Source organism: Melanotaenia boesemani, chromosome 17 (assembly GCF_017639745.1).
Source record: "Melanotaenia boesemani isolate fMelBoe1 chromosome 17, fMelBoe1.pri, whole genome shotgun sequence".
Lineage (NCBI taxonomy): Eukaryota > Metazoa > Chordata > Actinopteri > Atheriniformes > Melanotaeniidae > Melanotaenia > Melanotaenia boesemani.
In genome coordinates this window covers 28694873-28717937 of record NC_055698.1, presented here as the reverse complement: position 1 = coordinate 28717937, position 23065 = coordinate 28694873, and the positions used below count along the sequence as shown (strand labels likewise).

The 23065-nt window shown below is 39.3% G+C and overlaps 1 protein-coding gene across 5 annotated transcripts in view; it reads right to left on the bottom strand.

Moving 5' to 3' along the window:
- Positions 1-1973: 1973 nt before the first annotated feature.
- Positions 1974-23065, bottom strand: part of LOC121656608 (CCR4-NOT transcription complex subunit 3-like) — a 42023-nt gene continuing 20931 nt past the window's right edge. For 2 of the 5 annotated variants that reach the window (XM_042011685.1, XM_042011686.1), the window contains exons 7-19: positions 22640-22735; positions 19856-19984; positions 19599-19689; positions 18462-18595; positions 17629-17685; positions 15133-16099; positions 13246-13360; positions 12912-13059; positions 10978-11140; positions 10445-10646; positions 8166-8298; positions 6001-6126; positions 1974-4452 (exon numbers count right to left, since the gene is read on the bottom strand). In XM_042011685.1, the coding sequence (XP_041867619.1) occupies positions 4354-4452; positions 6001-6126; positions 8166-8298; positions 10445-10646; positions 10978-11140; positions 12912-13059; positions 13246-13360; positions 15133-16099; positions 17629-17685; positions 18462-18595; positions 19599-19689; positions 19856-19984; positions 22640-22735 (2460 nt within the window). In that variant the 3' untranslated portion in view covers positions 1974-4353. The remainder of the gene's footprint in view (positions 4453-6000; positions 6127-8165; positions 8299-10444; positions 10647-10977; positions 11141-12911; positions 13060-13245; positions 13361-15132; positions 16100-17628; positions 17686-18461; positions 18596-19598; positions 19690-19855; positions 19985-22639; positions 22736-23065) is intronic. The other 3 variants (XM_042011688.1, XM_042011687.1, XM_042011689.1) reach the window with 3 other exon arrangements.

Genomic DNA, 23065 nt, shown 5'->3' with positions numbered 1-23065 from the left:
AAGTAAAGATCTTATCTTATACTGACTTTTAATATTAATGTTAAAAGAACTGGACTTAAAATGAAGAAAAAAGCAGCGACTGTCCCAAAAATAATGTTCAAAGATTTTCAGAAAGCCTGGAGAAGGATATGAACCAAACTGTGGCCTTCACAAGGTCCTCATGTCCAGGGGCCATGATGGTATGAGACACCATCATATTCAGCTTACACAGACCCTGCAAATACACCCACAATTTTTATATATTACACTATCTGATCTCCTGCATTGCTGGTTTTATCCTCACGTTTGTTAAATGTACCAGAGATAAATGCAATTCTAAGAACAGTGTGCAACCAAAAACAGTGGTTTTATAGCAAAGACCTGAGCATGCTGACCTGGGTCAAAGAGTTCAAGTAGTTATCTTTCTTTTCCATACACCACCCTGTCCACGTCATCCTAGTCAATGCTTTGACTCGAGACTTAAATTTAATTTCTCTCTACAGTTGATTTGACCTACACACAAAAACCATTGGCCTGCCCAACATGGAGGAGTTGAAGCCGTACTACCAGTCTGACTGACTACTGTGGTGAAACTGCAGTGACTCGGTCAACAGAATTCATCAGATACATGATTATGTTGAGCTACAAATACCTTTTTATTTTAACACTAAAGCTGCACCTAATGATTTCTGCACCCACATCATCCCTTAATGTTTGTTGCACTGCTAGCAAAACATGTACAAATTTGTGAAAGTACCAATGGTGATGGATCAACAACAGATTGCAACTACCAGAAAAAATAAAATAAAATAAAATATGGGGCATATCTTGCCCTAGGCTTGAAGAGAAACCACAGTGTGTTGTGTTGTGTGTATATTAGCATTTGACAGTATGAAGTATGAAGTTATAACACAACTTGGGATTGAGTTGTTTAACTAAAGCAGCATCTCAATGAAAGTTCACCTGAAGAAGATTGCAGAGTTTCCTGGTTTAAACGCCTCACACTGTAGCAGAGGAACAGAAAATTCCTTCTGCCCCTGACAGGGTTTTAACTGTAGTTAACGAAGTAGCAGCCAATAAACTAAAGACTGTTTTCTTGTACATTTCTTTGTTTCGTTGTAAGCATGTGGTAGAGGGATCGAGGGGGTTCGTGACATTATTTCTGTTGATGAAAAGGGGGCCCTGCATAAAGTTTGGGAACCACTGCCTTAGATTAATATTACAGAAGTTTCTGACCTTAAAACTCCATGTTTCTTGCTTGTTTTGATGTCACACAGACATTCTTGATGCACATTCCTGGAGCCGTCATTGCCCTACAACGTCCTGAGGAGGACAATCTACACTTAATAAGCTCGGAGCATCATGTCACAGCTGCGTTTGGCTTTATGGCACCATGTCACACACCAGCGACTGGATATCAGTACACTGGATGTTTTGAACGCGTACCGTGGCGGATTCAGCAAAGAAACCCAAAAGGACATTATCAGATGACGAAAGAAAGAAAAAGATAGAGCAAGATAAGACAAAAGTCAACATCGGGCTGATTTTTACTGGCTGGTGATCTCAGGATGTAACAGATGCTGAATTAGCCTTCGCTGTGGGGCACTTAAAAGTGGAGTTAAGTAGTGCTGCTCTAAATTTTTTCACAGAGGTCAAGGGGAACTGTCTGGAAACTATGTTTGACGTAATACTTTTAAGATATTTTTAGTCGAGTGCAGCATAAATATTAACTTAGATTCAGGCTAAAAATTGGTCTCATAAGTTAGGAGCCACGAAGCAGACTTGTATCCATAATCCACATTTGGTTTGATCCTGAATGAGCAACCTTTGTCTTGGCGTCCCAACTTCAAATTGTGACAATCTCGTAGACAAATGTGTGTGAAGCAATGACGAATGTGAATTTTTGCAGTAAAACATTCATGTTGTTTTAGCTTTGCAGCATGTTATCGCGTTTAAATCCCTCACAAGATCACAAACCACCACTGGACCAAAGATTTCTGAAAAGTAATTCTTTTATTAATATTTTACAATCCTTTATGCATGGTTATGTCATTATTTACTTTTTCAGCGCCACTTTGCAAGTGTCAGTATTCCATGCTGTCTGACGACAACAAACAGGAGAGAAAAAAAAAGGAGAGGTTTGAATGAGTCTATACAACACTTCTGACATGGGACAGAGAGAGAGATTCACATTTGGACTCAACCTCTCCTTCCCGTCCACTTGTCAAAAATAAGTAAACACAAAAAAAGTTAAATGCAGGACTGTCAGTCAAGTGGAAGAGTGTAGAGTTTGTGTGTACGTCTCTGGGTTTTGGCTATAAAAACACTTTTGTAGAGAAGTAAGTGATCTTTAGAAAGAACAGGGGTCCTCGTTCTCCTCTTTTTTTTTTTAAATGATCCCCCTGGTTCTGAAAACAAAAAATATACATATCTACCAAAACAAATACAAAATATAAAGATGGTCTTTTCTGGGTGCTGCTCCAAACATTGGAGGATATTTGTATTTGGAGGGGAAAAAAAAAAAAAAAAAAAAAAGAAATGCTTCAGGTGAAATGAAAAAGACAGCCGCCGGGCCAACGGTTCCTTAATGAGATCGAAATAAAAAACTTTTTTCTTTAAAGATTACTCGCTTGTTGTGCTGTGGCAACAGGAGCTGCTGGCGGATACATTTCCTCGTAAAATGGTCGATCTACACTTCCTGAGAAATAAAGGAAATATCTACCTGGCGTGAAGATAAGACGAGGTGTGTGGCTGAGAGGAGAGGAAGAGGAGTAAATGAAGATAAAATAAGCTGCTGTTCAGGATTCATGTGTGGAAGGGAAAAAAAATTAAAGAAGAAAAAAACACTTGGGAAGTGTGTGTGTTTTTATTGTGAACCCAGTTGAATCCTTCAGTGTGTAAACGTGGAGCTGGAGGACAGAGGAGGAGTGGGCAGCAGTGCTGGTGTTGTGCTCTTCGGCACAGAAGAGGAGGAGGAGGAGGAGGAGGAAGGACTCGCAAACTGTCCATCCAGCTGATGGCAGCATCCAACACCCACAATCCTCACTCCTGCGGCCTTGTGTGTTTCAGGATCAGTTGATACTCCTAACCTGACTCTAAAGTTTATGGTGACGTGCGTCTCTTCATTTTAAACGGCGTGCAACAGGAAACAATTAATCTGACTTATTTGAGGATAAACTTGTCAAACAGAAAGAAAGAACTGTGAAAATGGTGACATAATGCTGCCCAGGTAGAAGACGAGTCACTACCAACACCTCATCGAGCTGTTAGTCACATTCCTGCACCACAGCTCGATGGGAGCAGGCAGGCTTTTTTTTAGATATCTGATTCATAAAAAAATAAAAAAAGCTTCACTACAACAAAACAGGACCTCTGAAAGACAGTTAAGTGCGACCGAGGCCTGCGGTGCCACCTACAACAAACGTTTGGGTGGTTTATTTTAAGCTGAGATGGAGGCAGCAGCCCCCCCCAAAAAAAACAAAACAAAAAAAGGCCTGAGTGAACATTTTCACATAAATTTATGCTCTGTAGCTCTTGATTATGCAGGACGTGCAAGTCAGATCAGACCAACCAATGTGTGTTTTGCTGCTTTGCTACCTGTGGTTTAATTTAATCTCCCACTGGTATTTTCCCTGTTATATAATGCAGATAAACTGCTGTATGCATGTTCAAATCACTGGTGCAGAAAACTGGAAAAAAGGAGGCAGAACTGCATGTTTCCAGGTTATGGGAAGCTGCACGTTGTTAAGTTCATAAAGCAAAGAAAAAAAAGAAAACAGCTGGCTGATCCTGAGTCAGTTTGCATCTCCTCGTTCATCTCATTTAATTAGAAAAACTAGATTCACATTCTTGGTCTGATTCTTGATCTGATTGCTGCCTTTCTGCGTCACTGCATGCCAGAAGTCAGAGAGCTGCTCCAGCACAGACGTAGCTTTTCATGATTATGTTTCTGAAAGGGGGGGTGAGCCTGTTCTGTAGGTGGGATTAACCAATTCTCTTTGGTCCTCAAAGGGCTGAAATAAGTTTTAAAGCCAACGTAACTGGGTGGAAAAACTGATAGTCTGGGCACCGTGTGTGATTTTGTGTCTGGTTGTGCAGGTCGATAAAGGATTCAAATAAAGGTATGATGATGGAGGGATAAAGAGGAAGAAGAGGAGGTAAGAGATGACAGGGTGGGAGGTGTTGTCGCTGCCAGAGTGAGGATGGTAAGGCGGGGTCGGAGGGCCCCCACTCTGGCCCTCTTGTCTCCTTCCCCCCCAGAAATCTGAGGTCAAATCCAGGAATGTCAGCAGGTGGATCATCCTTCTTCGGCGTTCATTTCTCTGTCCCTCTCTTGCTTTCAGAGCTGTCCGTTCTTTTGTCTGTCAGTGCAGGTCACTGGAGGTCTCGATCTTCTAGGTACCGGTACTCAAACGTGAAGCCCTCCTTCTTCCGCTGGCCCCACTTCTCATAGTCGAAGTAAATGTATGTTCCCTGAAAACAAAAGTACACAAAGGTTAAAAAGTTAGCAAATCCTGAGAAACAATAGGGAAATATCCTGGATTATTACAGCTGTTCTTCTACATTCTCCAACCTGGTCCTTTCTGACCATTTTCCTTCAAGCTTAAATTTGTGTGTTTACGATCTTTAGATCCTTTACTCTGAATCAGATACCGTTGACAAAAAGAGGGTCCTCTGAAATCTGTTTCATTTTTTTCCTGAAACCTTGTTGTCCCCCTGAACACCGTGTTTTACTACGTAACCTCAGTTTTTCCAGGTAGGACGTGTCTAATCATGTGCTGGATGTAAAAATTTTCAACAGTTGAATAAAAAAATGTCTTCTTCTTAAACATATGATTATTTAGGCTCTAGAAGATTTCATGACATAGTTGCTGGACAGGAAAGGAGGCCAGAGACAGAGACGGTGACCTGCAGAAACGTCAGGGGAATCGAACGTGCGCCAGCTGCATCAAAGAGCTTTAGTCACAGTAACCTATATATAAACGTCTTTAACCCCTTAACACCTGGATTTATATATATATACACACAATTATATGAAAACTAAATACAGTAAAACAACAAAAACGAGACTGAAATAAAACAGTTCAATAATAATTTAATAAAAATAAATAAAAGAAATGAATAAAAATAACAGTAAATAAATTGAAACCAGAAGTGGTTTGTAGCAAATCTTCAACAACAGGCAGCTTGGAGTTTATTTTTTTCTGTTATTTTTATTTTTAACATGCAACAGCCTGTCCTACCAGTAGTTTTGTCGACATCGAACCATAATTATTTTTTTCCTGCAGATTTTCTTCAGAACGGCCTCCAGCTGCAGCTCAAACTTTTGGAGCGAGAGTTTGATAAAAGCTCATATGAGCAAATTCTACAGAGTTCCCCGTTTTAATCCTGATTCCTGATTCTTAAGAACTTTTTTACTGCTTGCAAATTTGTCATGTTTAAAAACATCTAATTATCATAACACACGAATTATGCTGCGTGTTTATACTTGATTTGTAGTTCAAACTCTTGATTCAAGCTCAGACTCATCAGTTTTGGTCTTGAGATGTTTTTTTTCTGCTCAGACCTTCAGAAAGACTGGAAAACTTTCTCAAATCCATTTTAAATGGTTACAAGGATGTCTGGGTTCTTGGAAAATATAAAAAATAACAAGTGTACTAAGGTTTTTGTACACTGCTTTACTTTTTTTGCTCATTTTTGTCTGGATTCTATTTATGAACATTCAAGCATAAACATCCAACTATCAACTTTCCTAGAGTTGTTTTATTCATGCAAGTCTGCATTTGCTCCCAGCTGACAATCCCATTTAGTCTTTTATCAGAATTACATTTCTGTACTCGGCTCTTGAGATTAACATCTTTACTACAATTATTCAAACTCTTGGAAATCAAGGACATGCTTTGAGATTTCCATCTGCACAGAAGTGAATATAAACCAACAGCTGCTCTAACAGCAAAAAAACAAAAACATGTCACTGATTTTACAGTTTTCTCCAGATGAGGTGACATATGTGCAGCTGACCTGCTCAAACTCATCAGTTATGGTCTTGGGTTCTTCGTGCCTCTGAAACCACATCATGTACTTTGTGTGGAACCTCCATGACTGCTTCTTCAGGGCTTTGGCTGCCAGATACTGGGCCTTAGTGCCCTGCAGAGAGAAGACAGAAGAGAGGAGAGGTAAATGACAAAGGACAGCAACACAAAGAGTTCACCAAGCTAATGGAGGTTGAAATGAATGAGCATGTTCATTACAAGTTCAGCTACGGGTATGAACTAATAAACACTTCCAATCCGAGTGATTATTTCTTAAATATTGTAAGCAGACAAATAAAAGTAAATTTTGGTTTTGCATCATCTTTTTGGTTGGAGAATGAATAATGATGTTTGCGGGTTATGTCTGCATCAAATATTAAAGCAAGAATTTGATGCTGTGATGGACATTTCCTTAAGACACTTCAGTTTACAAAGACCATAATCTGTGATTATGTCTCCCATGGTCATGTTGGTGTCCTAAAATGACCGATCAGCAACAAACTTATCTAATTCGTGAACGTTTCTGGACAGGAACTGAATGTTTGACAGCAAATAGCAGCTGCAGCAGCTGATGCTGCTAATGAGCATCAGGTATCTGATTAGCTGGTTCCAACATCAGCAGCAGTTCGGTGGACTTACACGCTGGCGTGACAAAGTTTGTGTGACGTGTTTGTGGGCCTCAGATCTGACTGAGCAGCTGTTTCAGACAGCTGGATGAATGTTAAAGACAGAGCAGTTTTATTATGAATCAGGTGTGACTATTTCAAACATGACATACGAGTAAAATCTGCTGTGATGAGACGAGTTAAAAAAAAAAAAAAAAAAAAAATCCTGTGAATTTCTATTTACAAAACTATAACTTTTGCTTGAATTCTGTTGAATAAACAATTCCACTACAAATTATTTCATTTTTGTACAAGAATACATGGCACTACAGGAAATGCTATTTTCCTCCTTTAAGTCACTGGCAGCCCATTCATCCAGGTCTTCTGTTCCTGAGGTTGTCGAGCTGGACCCGATTAAAACCTGCAGCTACTGCAGAGTGATTTGATGCAAAACTAAATACTTTTTAGCTGCCCTAAACAGCCGAAAGATAGCAGACATTAGCAGATGATAGATATTAGCAGATGTTAGCAGACGTTAGCAGACATTAGTGTATATTAGCAGATGTTAGCAGATGTTTGAAGACGTTAGCTTATGTTAGCATACATCGGCCGATCTTTGCTGACATTGGTATATGTTAGCAGACAATAGAGAATCTACAAGATCTCTAAGAACAAAATTGATCATAGTAAAATGATGGTTGTAATGTTCTTGTTAAAGTCCACAACTTAACTAAAACTACAATAACAGCAGCAAACAATGTTGTTTAGAACACTTTGATAAACAGTAGAAAGAGACGTACCGCAAATAAACTACAAATTCTGCACTTTATTTGATGTGTTTTTGAGAATGTTTTATGTTAATTGACGGTGTAAGAAATCACCAAGTCTTGGTTATAGCCTAACACTCAATAAACTATTAATCAATACTAAAAAGAGATTACAACATTTTTTTAAAAGCATTAAGTAAGCTGGGTCACTATGCCAAGCTGTCCTACACACTGATGTCCTCCGACTGATGATCAACAAATCAAGCTGATGCTGACTCAAATATATAAAGTGGCAGACGCTCCTAGCTCCACTTGCTTTTGTAGAAGTTTGTGAAAACCCATTTTTCTGTTTTTTAATTGTCTGTGCAACGTACAGCAATACAACAAGTCACCAAAATCCATTCTGAGGCCTGGTTACAGCTGGTTGGCCCAGCTTGTGTTTGACGTCACATCTACAGCAGGGCTGTCAAACTCTGGTCCTGCAGGTTTTAGACGTTTCCCTGCTTCAACATCCCTGACTTACATTAATGGGTCACTGTGCAGAACTTGACAAGCTGTTGGATCCATTTCAGCAGGAACCCATCTAAAATGTGCAGGACAGTGGCCCCTAAAGACTGGAGTTTGACATCCCAAGATGCTCACGTCTTTATTTTATACTTTCTGTTCTGAAACTAAAATCCTTGGAACAGTTTTCTCCCTTTTAGCTCTGTTATTACAGATAAAGAAAGCATTTGCTTTGCAGTTTGAGTACTTCATGTTGGCAAGAGCCCAATGAAGCATACCTCCAGGTAGTAAAAGATGAAGAAGAGGGTTTCCGTGGAAAGCCTCTGGTAAAACTCTACAGTGTCGGAGTGGGGTGGTGGCACCTGGTGGTGGAAAGGCAAGGTGAGGCAGGGGTTCCTCATCAGGTACTGCCTGTGATGTGGACATCGAAGAGAGCAGAGTTAAAGCAAAGGGGCAAAAAAGGAAAGATACTGGTCTTTAAAAAACAAACTATTTGAGATGTGATGTCCTTCTGCTACTTAACACCAAAAAATGGACAAAGTACTTACCCAAATCTAGATTTCATCTTTTAATCTTTTTTAAATATAACACAAAAAACTTCAGATCAAATCACAAAAATAACTGCGACACAATCAGCCTAACGAAATGTATGAGTTTATACAAAACCAGGAGGTCACACACACTAATGCACTTCCATCCAAATGGGTGTATTTTTAGATCAGTGACTAACTAAAATGTGCAGTGAAAACAACAAGTGTGTCACTACAGAAACTTTCGAGTGCCAACACTCACAGCATCTGACTAACACTTAAAATCAAACAGCAGAAATCAGAGATGTGCCTAAAAAGCAGGAAAAACTGTGTGTGTTAGAAGTGAATAAGAGTTTAGATATAAACAGTTAACTTTTAATGGCAGACTTAGAAATCCTTTAAAGGTTGTGTGTGTATGAGTGTGTGTTCTCACATGTGTAAAACACAACAGGTACAAGAGTGTGTGAGTGTTTGGATTTAAATGTCAATGGTAGCTGTGTGGGTTGAATGCACCGCAGACAGAACCAGTAAAAACTGTTTTGGGATTGTGACTGGGTCTGTGTAGGTATGCCACATCACTGCACATCAGATCTAATACAGGGAAGCTGAAAGCTTTAGGAAATCATGGAAAATCTGGAATAAAATCCAGTTTATCCAAGAATGCTTGTTCAAACAGATTAAAATGTCTCTGTCCAGTCTGACTGGTACCTTTTTTGGGAGGTGGGACTCGATTAAAAATATTTAATTAATTTGAGGCTTTGTAATTAATTCATCTTAATTGCATTTAAATTTCGTAACAACTTTTGCCCCAGAACGCTAAATCTTTTCATTTAAGTGGATTTTAGTGGACAACTTAATCAAATAATAGATGCAGACATTAAAATTGTAAACTCAAGCTGTGTGAAATACTAGAAAAATCATTTAATTGCATTTCAATTCCAAACAGTAGAAAAGCAAATAGAAAAAACCCCTGGCAAAAACTGAACAGACCTAAAAATAAAGTGTCATTGCAATACTTTAACTAGCAGCTCCAGCTGTTCTCTGATTAAGAGTCTACAACATGTTTCACTACATTTAACTTTTAGAATATTTTAGTCCACACTCTTAATCAATAGGCATTAATATCTGATGGTAAGCCAGGGCGGGATCAGCCAGTGTCGGCTTTGTGTGCTTCATTTTAGGTCTCGCACGTCTAGCAGAGGCGAACGTCTGCTGCACTGACTGCAGCTGTGTGTTATTTTGGTCAGAGGAGGGACCTGCAACAGCACAGCGGCTTACTGAGAAGTAGTAAACGCTACGTGCGTTTACATCAGCCTCCGAAAAACTCCAATAACATCAGAAAACGTTGCTAGATTTGTTGCTAGTCGATTTTTTTAAAATAAAGTCGTCAGGGGGGTCTGAAAACTCCCTAAACGTAGCGTCAAAGCCGCTAAGTTGTTAGCAGAGCTCTGATGTGTGCACCAGTTTAATTTGTGTACCAGAAACTCATGTACTGACAAATGTTCCACATTTTAAATTATAATAAAATAATTACGATTAATTAATTTATCGTAATTACTGCCTTAAAGTCCCACCCCTACTCATTTTCACACAATAACAAACTAAAGGTAGTTTTTAAATCGAGTGAACCTGTTCTTGCTTTGGACATTGTTCCTGATCAGCTCAGTCCTGATATATCCAAAGTAAATTGAGGACTATTGAAGGTTCATACAGAATGAATGCAATCATCCTGGCACAGCAGAAATGTCTCTAATTTCCTCCCTAGGCTCATTAAGGGTGCATCAAGTGATATTAGACTTCATCTTGGAGTGCAGATTTAGCTGAGGTGTCAGTTCTAATATATCTTTCTAAAAACAAACAAACAAATAAATAAATAATTAAAAAAAGAACACAATTTTTATTACTGACCCATAAAAGGAAACAGAGGAATCTCTGCCCTTATGCTTTACTCCAAGCTTTCCTTATTGGCCTTTTAAAATCATATATGCAGAGGCACAGAGCATACCATAACTACTGATTTACTGCACCTGATTCTCTCGGAGTCGGACGGGTGGGGCATGTGCGTCCACACCGTCTCCTGCATGGCCTGTTGGTAGAGCTGGTCTTTGGACAGGGGAACTGGCCCCAGTGGACAGACCCCCAACGAAGGGGGGATGCTGACCTCTGACAGCGAGGACTGAGGAGCTGATGGGGGACCCGAAGCAGCCGTAGTGCTGCTGGGGAAGATGTCTGTAGTGAAACAGGAGACAGAGGTGAAGTCAGAGAGTTTGAGGGTTAAGGGAAGGAAGAGCACGAGAGAATTGAAAGGATGGAGGAGGAGGAAAGTGAGGATGTATCGGGATGAGAGACGGGAGAGAAGTTGAGTCAGGGATGATAATATCAGCTGCAGTCTTTGCTCAGAGGCTGAGAGTGGGAGGTGAGATGACATTTAGTTCTTTTAAACAACAGCTTTTCTATTTCTGCTCAGCTGCAGCTCTCTCTCCTTTTGTCAAGGTGTGTGTGTGTGTGTGTGTGTGTGTGTGTGTGTGTGTGTGTGTGTGTGTGTTAGAGTGTATCCTACCTGGGGTAAGGTGCAGGGAGGACACATCTCCCTCAATCCCTGAGCTGAGTGCAGCTCGCTCAGCCATGGACTTGAGGCTGCTTAGAGGCTCTGGGGGCTGATGAGCACAGACAAGGAGACTCATGGGAAACAGATTCTCTGTACGTGAGTGTGTGTTACCTGCCTGGACGGAAACATGAAACTTCCGCATCACTGATAATGTTGTCAAGAAAATGAATTTGAATTCTCTTTTGGGATGTTTGTTTTGTTTCCGCTCTTAAAAAGAAAAGAGCCTAAAAACATGAAGGAGCATAATTTCATTATTTAACTAGCGCTGTAACTGAATGATTTTCTGCTATAACTCACGATTAATCGCATCGTTACACAATCAAATATATGTGCAAAGAATATGTGAATCTGCCTTCCCTCTGCCATCAGGTGTTTTTATGCTGTAACAGATAAAAAAAAAAAAAAAAAAAAAAAAGATAGGCCGCATTCACCAATATCTTCACAAATCGTCTTAAATTTGTTCTTACGTTGTACTTCAGTTTTTTTTTTTTTTTTTTTTTTTTTTTTAGAAAGCAATTCGTCAGATTCACGTACGTGTTAAACTGCAAAACTGTTGATGCCTTTCCCTCTCAGATAGCTAAACAATCTCTGTAATTTGAAAGGCAGTGCCAGCTGGCCCTAATTTGCTTATGTAAATGCCTGAAAATGCCAATAAAAAAGGTAATAAGACTGGCACACAGTGTACAGAGACCAGGCGAGGAAAAATAAACATAATAATACCAAAGAATGCACGAAAATGAATAATGATGAATTTGTGCACTGAAACCTGTTTGTCCCGTTTGGTTCTGAATAATCTTACGGTGTGATTCTGATATTATAAAAGCAACTTTATGTACAAATAAGCAATTAATTACTACTGAACTTGAGTTTGCCTGCAGTCTGGTCCCATGAGCGCATCAAGACAAACATCCAAGTGGTAAAGAGGAAAGTGGTACACCGTAAAATAAACCTTCATCTCTACAGTCTGTGAGTATTTACCACCTGCTGTGTTCACACACATCCAGCTTCCTTTAAAGATGCAGTGAGCTGATGGAGCGAGTGGTGCATCTAATAAAATGATGGTCAGTGGTGTTATTAACCAGGCGACCAAGGGATAACCTCCAGTTCCTAATAAACTAATCGTTTTAATAAAAACGCCTATAGTAAAATTCACATTCAGCAGGTGGATCTGGGTGTCGCAGGTGATTTATACTTTCCATATTAACTCTGTGAAACAAGCGCATGATGTTTGGACGAGTTTACATCTATTAATTAATTTTATATATTTTAAAATATTTTTTAACTTAATATAAAATCTGTATTAATATTTTATGTTATACATTATATTTTTCTGCTTTATATTATATTTTAAACCATTTATTTTTATTTTAATATTTTACATATTTACTCATTTACACATGCATTGCAGCTTCCAGATCATCCCTGGATTGTCTCCTAATAACCCAATGATCTGAGAAACACAGCTCTTTTCTTTTGCTCTATAATAGTTTGTCTTGTGAAAATAGTCTTGGTCTAAATAAAGTTTCAAACATTTTATTTCCTTATAGATGACACAATTAAAAACTGTAAAACTGTAATGTTTTATTAGAGTAAAGCAGCTTCAGATGTAAGTGACCATGTCAACACTGTTGTAAGAAGGTTAAACACATTTGCAGATAATTTCTAAAAGATGGCGTCAGCAGCAGATTTACTTGTCAGAATTAATTGGACTGTTAAAGCAAAACTGTCTAATGTAGATGAATAATAAGAGGTGATTTGATTAAAGCTGGTCTTTTTATTAAAGGACAATAAAGATTAAATATGCGCGTGTCTAAAAGACGTTTTTGTTCTAAGATGAAACTGGGTGGAGGAGGTGTGTGTGGAGGAGTGTGTCGTGGTATTCTCACCTTGATACCGTCCGATGACTGTGAGTAGGACAGCGGCCCGTTCAGCAGGCTGCCCCCGCTCACCGTTTTAGCCTCGCTGTAGGAGGCCGGCGATGGGGAGCTGGATGACAAACTAATGGAGCCCAGTAAACTGGGACCCGTGACCTTACTGGAGAGGGGCAGAGAAGAAGATTAAAAGAATGACAAGCTCTTCATTTTCCTGTTTTATTGCCACAAAAATGCAGAATTATCATTTCTTTGACAGCCGTTTGGTAAAAAGTCAGATTGAAAAAAAAAAAAAGGACCAAACATGTTCCTTCATGTTTACATCACTAACATGATGCTTTGTACTTACGGCTGATTGGCTGTGGAGGTCAAAGATGAGGGTTGGCTGCTTTGTGATTGGGTGGCACTGTTGAGGGCGGAGTCTGTTGTGCTGTCTGCTACCACAGCACTGTAACCTGGAAAGCCAGGAAGAAGAAACAAGGCAAAAATAAAGTCGTGACTCTTTCAAACGTGTTTGTAAAACTGAACTGAAACTGAAATTACAGCATTGTAGCTACAAATTTCACGTTCTTATCATATTCCTTTGCTAGAGCTGAGCTCTAGTATATAATTACACATTTATATAAGGAAATATATTTATTTAGGAAGCAATGTACCTGTTTAATTTTAAGTTTTTTCAAAATTCATTCAATATTTTGTTTTTTTTCTCATGTTTATGTAATTTACCTTTTTCCAGATTACAGTGACAAACGTTAAGATAAACCCTAAAACTCTCCATTGCTTATATAGTAAACAATTTCTCAGGAACGGTATCGTGTAACTCTAAGGGGTAAATTGTGAGCGATGGCTTACCCTTCAGGTGCTCTACAGAAGTTTTCCAGATATTTATATCTCATCCAGGGGGTTTACAATCCAACTGTGAAGTGTAGTTTTGATTCTATTTATATGGTAAATGAGGGAGCCACGATAACGGCATTATTTATCACATTTAAAATAAAATAAATAAAAAAAAAAAAAAAAAAAAAAAAAAAATAACAGCTTGAGGAAAATGTGTAAATATGTAAATAGTTTCTGTTGTGTGTTTTTATCCTGAAAGCCGAGAGGGAATGACGTGCAGATGAGTAAGGGCTTGGTCACTGTTGATCTGAATGTTATTTCTACAAAGTTCTGTTATTAATAAATCCTGTTTTACTGTTTTTGGCTGGCATTGAAAAAAAACATGTAACAGAAACTATTTACATAGTTACACTTTCTCCTACATTTTTTTTTTTTTTTTTTGATAAAATTACAAGTATTATTGATGTTATTGCTCCCACCAAAGTGAAAAGAAAAAAAAGAGAGCTCCATGGAAATAGAGTTAAAAATTGAGAATGTGGAAAAGCTGAATGCAGGTGGTGGAAAACAAAGTTGCAGGTTTTGAATGGTTTAGGACCACATTACATTCAGGATGTTCTGGTTCGTTATGAACCAACCAGATCCCTCAGGTCAGAGTCCGGTCTACTTTGTGTTCCCAGAGTCAGAACTAAACATGGAGAGGCAGCGTTCAGCTTTTAACTCCTCACATGTGTCTATTATCAAAACAACTGTTAAAATTGCCCACACTGGAATGTTTTTTCTTACATTTTATCTATTTTATTTTAGTTTTTTTTCCTTTGTTTTTTTTTTATTTATTTCTTTTATTTCTTTTTATAAGTATATAAGTTTTTAATGCACTTGTTATTGCTTCCTGCACCCTGCTGTAATGCTTTTAATGTTTTATGTAAAGCACTATGAATATTATTTTTGTCCTTTTCAGACACATAGAACTTTCTGCTTACTTGTTAATCTTTGGCTGCTGCTGATTGGCCATTACCGTCCATTTAAGCTCTCTGATTGGTGGAAAGTTTGATAGGAAGTGGCTTCACCATAATTTCCAGGTCAAAACAGAGTTTTCTTTTTAGTAACATAACAGAGATAATCTTTTTTTAAAGCAAAAATATGATAAATGATGGTGTTATCATGGATGACTCACTGTGGATTTACCTCTGCATAAACACTACATTCTGCAGCTGGATTGTAAACCTGCTGGATGGCATTTAAATGCCTGGAAAACTTTCGTAGATCACGTATAGGTTATGCAATGTAGAGTTTTATGGTTAAGCATAGTTTTAAGGATAAACCTGAGTGGACCGATTCTACTCATAGATGCTAGTCTTGCTCTTCCATTTATAGACCAATGTGAACATCAGATACTCACTGGTGCTACCGTTCTGCTTCTGTTGGCTTGGTGGTCGAACAGAGAGTGAAGAGTTTCCTCCCACGACTCCGCTCACTGCTGATCCCGAACTGCCTCCGTTGCTCCCGATGACTCCTACTCCGCTCCCTGGAGCTAAACTTCCTACAGGGCTTGGTGACACCAGGGAAGACCCCTGCAACCCTGACTGACCAGAGCCCAAACCCAGAATCCCAGACCCCATCCCTGGCGCTGCGCCGAGCAGGCCTCCCGTTGAGGACGTCGGCCCGCCGACTGTGATACTGCTGCCGATGGCGCCCACAGAGCTGTTGGTCGTTGTGGTGCTGACTCCTCCGAGAGAGCCTGGTAAGCCTGAGCTGCCTGTGCCTGAGGCGGCCGCCTGAGCGTAGGGTGCTGGGGTGGAGCTGGACAGAAGGCCTGCCATGGTGCTCAGGGATGCCGGCATCCCTGACAAGCCGAGGCCCCCTGCCATCGGGGTGGTGGTGATGGAGCCGCCTTTCCCCAGAGAGAGCCCCAGGCTAAGGCCAAGGCTGTTGGAGGTCGAAGTGGGTCCCGACGGTGCCTGGGGCTGGGAGTTTGAAGCTAGCAGCCCTTGTGTGCTGGCATTGGGCGGAGAAGACGCCAAGGAGGCCCTGTGGCTGTTGGTGGAGGTCGTGGAGTTGGAGATGGGCGCTGAGGAGGAGGAGTTCACTGAGTTTTTGGCCTGCTGCTGTGCTGAGGGGTGCGGCTGCTGCTGGGTGGCGTTGCTGTAGCTGCCAGCCGAAGTGTTGGAGAGGAGACCCCCTAAGCTGCTGTGATGACTGTTGCCCCCAGAGCCACTGCTTCCTCCTCCAGCGATGGTCACCATGGAGATTATTGAGGATGAGGTCAGTCCCGAGACGGAAGAAGAAGAACAAGATGAAGAAGAAGAAGAGGAGGAAGAGGAAGAAGAGGATAACGAAGAGGAGGGGTTCCCATTCTTCACGGGTGACTGGAAAAGAAACAACAAGTCATCTGTCTGTTTGTTTGTCTTTTCAGAAGTCACATTCTGTAACAGGCGTAAACAAGTGGTTGATAAACACCAAAATAAAAACTAATCTGAAGCAAATAACAGTAACAACACTGACAATTTCCAGAAAACTGCGAGTGTATAGTAATATATTATTAGAACTAATACAGTAGCAATAAGTTGTGAATTAATCCACTCACACATTTTAACTCTAAATTTCTTTAAAATAACTAAGAGACAAGAAAAAAAAGACTAAACAAAAATGTTTAGTTCACAGAACTGTGTAAAAATATTAGGCCACACCCAGGTCTGTTACACTAGAAAACATAAAAAAATGGACATAGTTGCATATTTTTTATTCTCTTTTTGTATTAAACCATGTGTACAACATAAAATAAGCACATTTATTCTTCACCACAGTCTGAACCCTCTTAGACAAACGTTCTTGTAATTTCCTAAAGTAATCTTCAGGAATAGTTCTGCAGGCTTCTTGTAGCACCTTACAAAAGCTCATCTTTGGATGTTGTTGCTTTTTGTTTTGTGATCTGTCCAGATGACCCCACACTGCTTCAGTAAAGTTGAGGTCCGTCTAGGGAGGATTCATCCCTCCATCAGATCTGTTGAAACTGATTTTCAGTCCAGTTCTTGTGTCGTGTAGGACACCTCACGACACATTCAACAGTAAACAGTAGATGGATCTGCTGAAGGTCCAGATGCATGTCTCAGGTCCTGGTTCAGGCCTTTGTTCCTATTTCAGATATTTTCAGATCCACTTGTCCAGTTTACTTAAATGTTTTAAGGACACACTGAACACCATGCTGAGATACACAAAGTATACAGCCAGCAGCTCTTTAGGAATCACTTTGCTGCTTTATATTTAATATTAATAATACTATTTTCTGCCTGTCAAACTGAGTTATATTTTGCATTTTACAATTGGAAACAAATGATTTGTGTTTGTGACGGGCTCATAGTCACAGAGTGGCTAAAGAATCTATTTAAATCTGGTTCTTTGCTATGTAGTTTGTCATGTTCACACAGAATACTGGTTTATCCCTTGATAAACCAGTACCGGACTTTAAAAAAAAAAACAGCCAATGTACAAATAGAAAATTTTTAAAGACCTTCAGAAAGACTGGAGAACTATTTCTCAAGAGACCTTTAAACGAGAATGGATGAAAAACTTTTACAGAGTTGAAATTTCACATGAAACTTAAGAGCTCTGTAAAATAATTTCTTTGGTTACTGTAGTGAACAAGTTGCTGTAGCTGATGTCGGCAGCTGATTGTGTTTCTGTGTCTGATGTGTGTTTGAACGATGATTAACATTTATTATTGTAGTGTGTATTATATGACTCCAATGCTTTTATTGCTATTGGTAAGAACAAAGATAATTTCCCTGCCTGTGTTGGACAATAAAGTACTTCAAATCAAATTAATATCAGACCCAGTATAAAAATAGATATGATAATATAATGTTGCACCAGGAAGCTTCGGCCTCTTCACACTAACCTGACTAACTTCACTGTCTGTTGAACGTCCCCTCTTTTTGTCATCTTCTGAGTTCTCCTGAAAACAAGAAAAACAAACACTGTCAGTCACAAAGACACAACGGCTTCTCTTCTGTCATTTAAATCACATCACATCTGTAGTTCACGTCATATTTCATTTGTTCTCCAGCTGCTTTTGTGTCTTTGAGCTAAATATAATTTTCCATGGTGGTGGACGAACTGTAGCTAGCAAGAGTACCTGAAAATTGAAATCCACCTTTTTTAAAATATTAAAAGTTGATAACCGTTTAAAGGAAGTATAAAGATGAACTACAGCAGCTAAATTTCAGGTTTCAGGAATCAATGCAGCATCTCATTCCTATAAACCTCTGTCCATGTAAAACATGTCGTCAGCAGCAGTGAACAATACCACGCCAGCAACTCTGAAATATCCGATGTACAATAACTACTCCCAACATGCTGGATGTGGGTGGAGAGGAAGAACAGATGATACGAAAGCAATACAAGTGAACAATGAGAGCACATGGCAGGGCACTACAATAACTACAAAGGCAATTATCTTACATTTAGATGTCTGATACTGATCTGGTTTGACTTCAAGTGAATACAACCACTGAGTTCATGTTAAAAGTGGTTCCATCAGTGGCAAAGCAGTGGATTGGATTTTTAAAGGCTTTTATCATTTATATTATCAGGAGGAACTAAAATGAAACTTTTTTCAATATCAAGAAAAAACATTCACTGGTTTTGATTTTACACTGTGGAAAATTTCAAGTGTGAAAATCACACAGCTTGTAGGGAAAACTACAAAGATGAAACTCAAAGTTTTCTTACTGTAGTGCAAGTGGCAGGTGACGGGGGGATGGGTGAGGATGAGGTGGTGGAAGTAGGTGTGCTGCTGGAGTTCTGGAAGATCTCGTCCTCCAAGTGCGAGTGTCCCGGTGGGGAGGTGGCGACCAGCGACGGAGCTGGAAAGGAAGAGCCACAGAGGGAGAAGGGGTCAATAAAAATCATTAAAATCAACAAATCTGTCACTTTGTTTACCAAAGGTTTCAGTGTGGTAAACAGCTGGAACAATTTAAACAGACAAGTCTGAGGTTATTTAGTAATATTCTGTTTAAAACTGCTCATCTTTTTCCATCACCTCCTTTGTGCTCATTATAGTCTCACTTTTCATGTCGCTGAACTTGCAGTCTGGACTTGCAGGCAATCATCAGGCCTCTTTTTACAACACACTGAGTTTTCAGGTACAGCTTAAAAAACCTTGTTAAATTTCTCCAACTGTTCAGGCCTTTGTGCACAGAAAGCCTCCACAACTTGTTGGACAGGTTTTGTAAAACTTTCTGCTGCAGATATCCGGACTACGAGGTAAATCTGGTGGTCTCCTCGGTTCTTACTGAGTCCATCTGATCTGGTGTCAAGATAAAGAGTTTCATCAGCTGATAGAAGAGCCACAGATTAGCCTGATGATCTCCAGGTGTGTTTCAAGATGTTGTTGGTCCAGTTTAACAACCTGCTTTCAGTGTCAGAACCACACATTAAAAGAAAAATGTCTTATAATGCGGTTGCTGCTGGGTGGCTCTTATAGGTCAAAGAACTTTAATAACGGACAAAAGACGCGTGTAAATGTGACAGATATATTGTAATAAAAACATTAAAAGGTTAAACATCCTTTAACCAGTCATTGTTATGAATGCACCTCTTCCTTCTCCATACTTCTTATTATGAATTTGCATGTGTGTAGAAGACATTTGCATGTTTATGTGCAGTTTTTTTTGCTATTCAATGGTTAGATTTTCTCCTCATGAAGTGAAACTAAAAGTAAGTTGTAGATTTTTGTGTCTCCCTGCAGATGTTCTTACTGGAACATTTATTTTAATCCTTACATTTTATATTTACTTTTTGTTCCACAAATAACAATTACATAATACCACATAAAACAGGATGATCTGCAGCGCTTCTTTTACTTACGAATTTCGTCCAGGTCTAGGTCGTCGTATAGGAACTCATTCTCCTCAAAATCTGGATCTTGCGATGAGTCTAGATAATACTCCACATCATCCTTTAGACAAAGAGAAGGCATGTGAGAGGTAAAGACGCCGGCCTATTCATTAAGTCTTACTGTTTAAATATTCAGGAGTGAACCTGCAGCAACACAAAGTCTAAGAAATGCAAGGTGGCAAAGTTTTACATCTTAGAGTTCAAATCATTTAAAAGAAAAAACAAACCTTTATCTTCCTGATGGCTTCAACCTGTATAGAGTCGTTGTCTAGCATCCTCAGTATCGTCTCCAACATCCGGATGTGGTACCGATGCTTCTCAATGTACTTCTTCAGCTCCTCGATCCGGTCCTGCTTCTGTACAACGGAGTAGAGAACAGGATGTGGAAAGTTTCTGTCAGTCAGAGTTACTGCACTTCTTTTTGTTCTAATATCTTAACTTAAAAGAGCTTTGACAGTTGTTATATCTAAAGCATTAAAAAGAGCCCACATCTAGCACAGAGGGGGGCAGGACCACCACATTTCAATGCAACAACGAACTTTCATTAATTATTCACTCTAGCAGCGCAGAACAAAACAGCATTTAGATGGAGAAAGTTTACAAAACAATGAAAAGGCATGTTTAAATTTTTTAAGCGTGAAATGTGCAGAAATGAGCTTCATACGATTGGTATGAGGCCATGAGAGCATTAGCTGCAGCTACATGTGCACTTTACAGCTTAATGCATCCTATAGAACAGGAGAGGCGCCGCTTCTGATTTCAATATTTAATTCCTGAACTCCTCCGAAGTTATTTCACACATGCTCCCACTCTTCCAGGAATTTAAACTGAACATTTCTTTGTCCAAATGTGCATCTGTAATGTGCATCTGTACATATCTGAACAAAACTCAGAGAGAAGAGTGAGCTTGTAACTGTGCATCGCTGTCAGATCTGATGATATTACAAAAAAATACACTCATGGATGTTTGTTATTCAGTAGCTGGACTGAGTGAGAAGATTTTAATACGTCAACAGGTTTAATCCAAATGCTGCACCTGCACATGTAGGGAGCATTAACTACGCACGTCATGCAGCATAACAAACTTCCGACTCAAGATTGTGCAAAATTAAAAAAATGTAATGAGTAGAACGGAAATCCAGCTACCTATTTGACATTTCAAACCCTCATGACTGTAATCCACAACCCAAAATCATCTTGCAAACAAAAAAATTAAGACATATTTCCCAAAGTTTAATACATTTAAGCCTTCAGATGTTGAGCATATGGACCTTAGATTCTCTCTGAACCACCAACTAATGATGTTTTAAAGTAAACAAACAAACTTAAGCTGAAACACATCAAGGCAGCAGGAATCCAGTACAACCTCTACACTGAAGGAAAAATCTTACAAAATTTTATAAAAGAAACCTCCAAGCACACAAGCAGAGATTCCCCTGGTGTATTAATCTATAATGGAACACAGGTTTTCCCTGCTGCTTAAGCAGTATCTACATTTAGACTTTAATTCACCTTTTGATGGCTGGAAATCTACTTTACCAAGAAAAAAAACATCTTCTTTTGCAGAGAACGTGCACAGAATTCATTAAGCCATTATATAACTAAATACAGATTAATGTTGTGGTTGAGGTTTGACACATTGAAGTTAAACAGGAAGGATTCAGATTATTCATGTTAAGGTTTTATTTAAAAACGGGAAATTCCACATTAATTATAATCACTGTTGAAATCCTAATAATCAACACCACTCATAAATATTCACTTTCAGTTTTATATGGTGGTTTTCTGTGTAACTTCCAGTTTTCTAGCAGTTTTCAGCAAAAAATAACTCAAACTAAAAGAAAAACTCATTGGTTTTACACTATGAACACATATTCTGTGCTCTAGTAAAATTTTGGGGTGGTAGTGAAAACTAAACCAAGCAGAAGTCCAGGGGAATGTGAACAACATGGCTCACTAACAGGTTTTGTTTTTTTTTTATTGACAACGGAGCTGTTTGCAAAGATTAGCTGATAATTCCTACTAATTTTTATATATACTTACTGAGTAACCAACTGAGTTCAACGAGTTGTTTCTGTGATAATAAGACAAGAATATCAGATGAAAAATCGAAGTTTTAGCCTGCAGCTTCTTTCATTTAAGCACTAATGAAAGTAGAACACGTCCTCTTTAGAACTGGGCTTGAAAGAAGCTCCTGTGATGTGCTCGTCAACACAAACTGCCAAAAGTCTGGTAACCAGTACTGACAGGCAATGCAAACTACTAGTGCTTCATTCACATAAACCAGTGCAAAGGACAGATGAGGAAACTCGTTATGTGAAGAGGACAGCAGCCGAAGAGGAGGTGTGCTAAAGATAAAAGCTTTCCTTTCATCACTGCACAAGTAATGGGATTTTTCTTCACATCTGCAACCTCAACAGGCAACCTCAATGGTCCCCGATAAGAAAGACGATCCTGTGCTTTTGGCCGGCTAAGCTAACTGCACAAGCAACAGATAAAATAAATCCCTGTAGGCCTCATTTCTTCAGTGTTCTCTACACAAACGTCATGAACAGAAACAAGTAAGAGCGACTTAAAGAGAAAAGTGATATCATGCTCTGCACATATTTTCAGCACCGTGGCATAAAAAGTCATTGTGGGTTCAAGGTATGAATCCTTAATGTGGGCTCTGCAAGGTCTCTGAAATGACTGAACTGTGTCATCAAGAGGTTTTTTTTAATATATATATAAATGAGGTCCCTGGAGAGGACTTTAAAGGGAAAGTTGGAGACAGAGAGAAGTGGCCAGGGAGGTTATCCTTGCCAGGGCAGAATCAGAAGATGAATGGAGGACAGACTATTTGACCTCTCTGCACAGAGGAAAGGGGAAGATTAAAGAGTGAGAGGGAAGCTGTGAAGCTGAGGGGCGACAGATCTGTGCCAGCTGCAAACAGAGCGGGTGGAAGAGAAAAAGAAAGAATAATGAATTAAATAAATAAAGAATGAATGAATCAAGGATCAGAGCAGACTGACCTCCTTGTCTCCTTTCTTTTTCCTCGTCTGGACTGACAGAGACTCCACTTCGCTCTCAAACTGATCCACCTGCATGTTCAACGTGTCTATCGTGTTCTGTAGGCAGAGAGAGAAAAATGTCCAGTTAGCAGCACAGTCACAGACCAATATCCCTTCTTTCAGGCACAGTGATGGTCAGATGAGGCTTCATGAAGCATTGAAGCTTTCCAGTAAAGTGGTTCAGAAAGGGTTCATTTCTCATGTGCAGGCAGCTTTAATCTTAACCAGGTAATCTGTGACACACACCTGATTTTGTGTCAGAAACATTGGTCTAGTAAAAACAAATATGACCATAGAATTTGTCAGTGTATTTTATTGTGTGTCTATTAAATGCATGAGATTAAATAAGATTTATACTTTATTTATTCTAGAGGGGAAAATGAACTT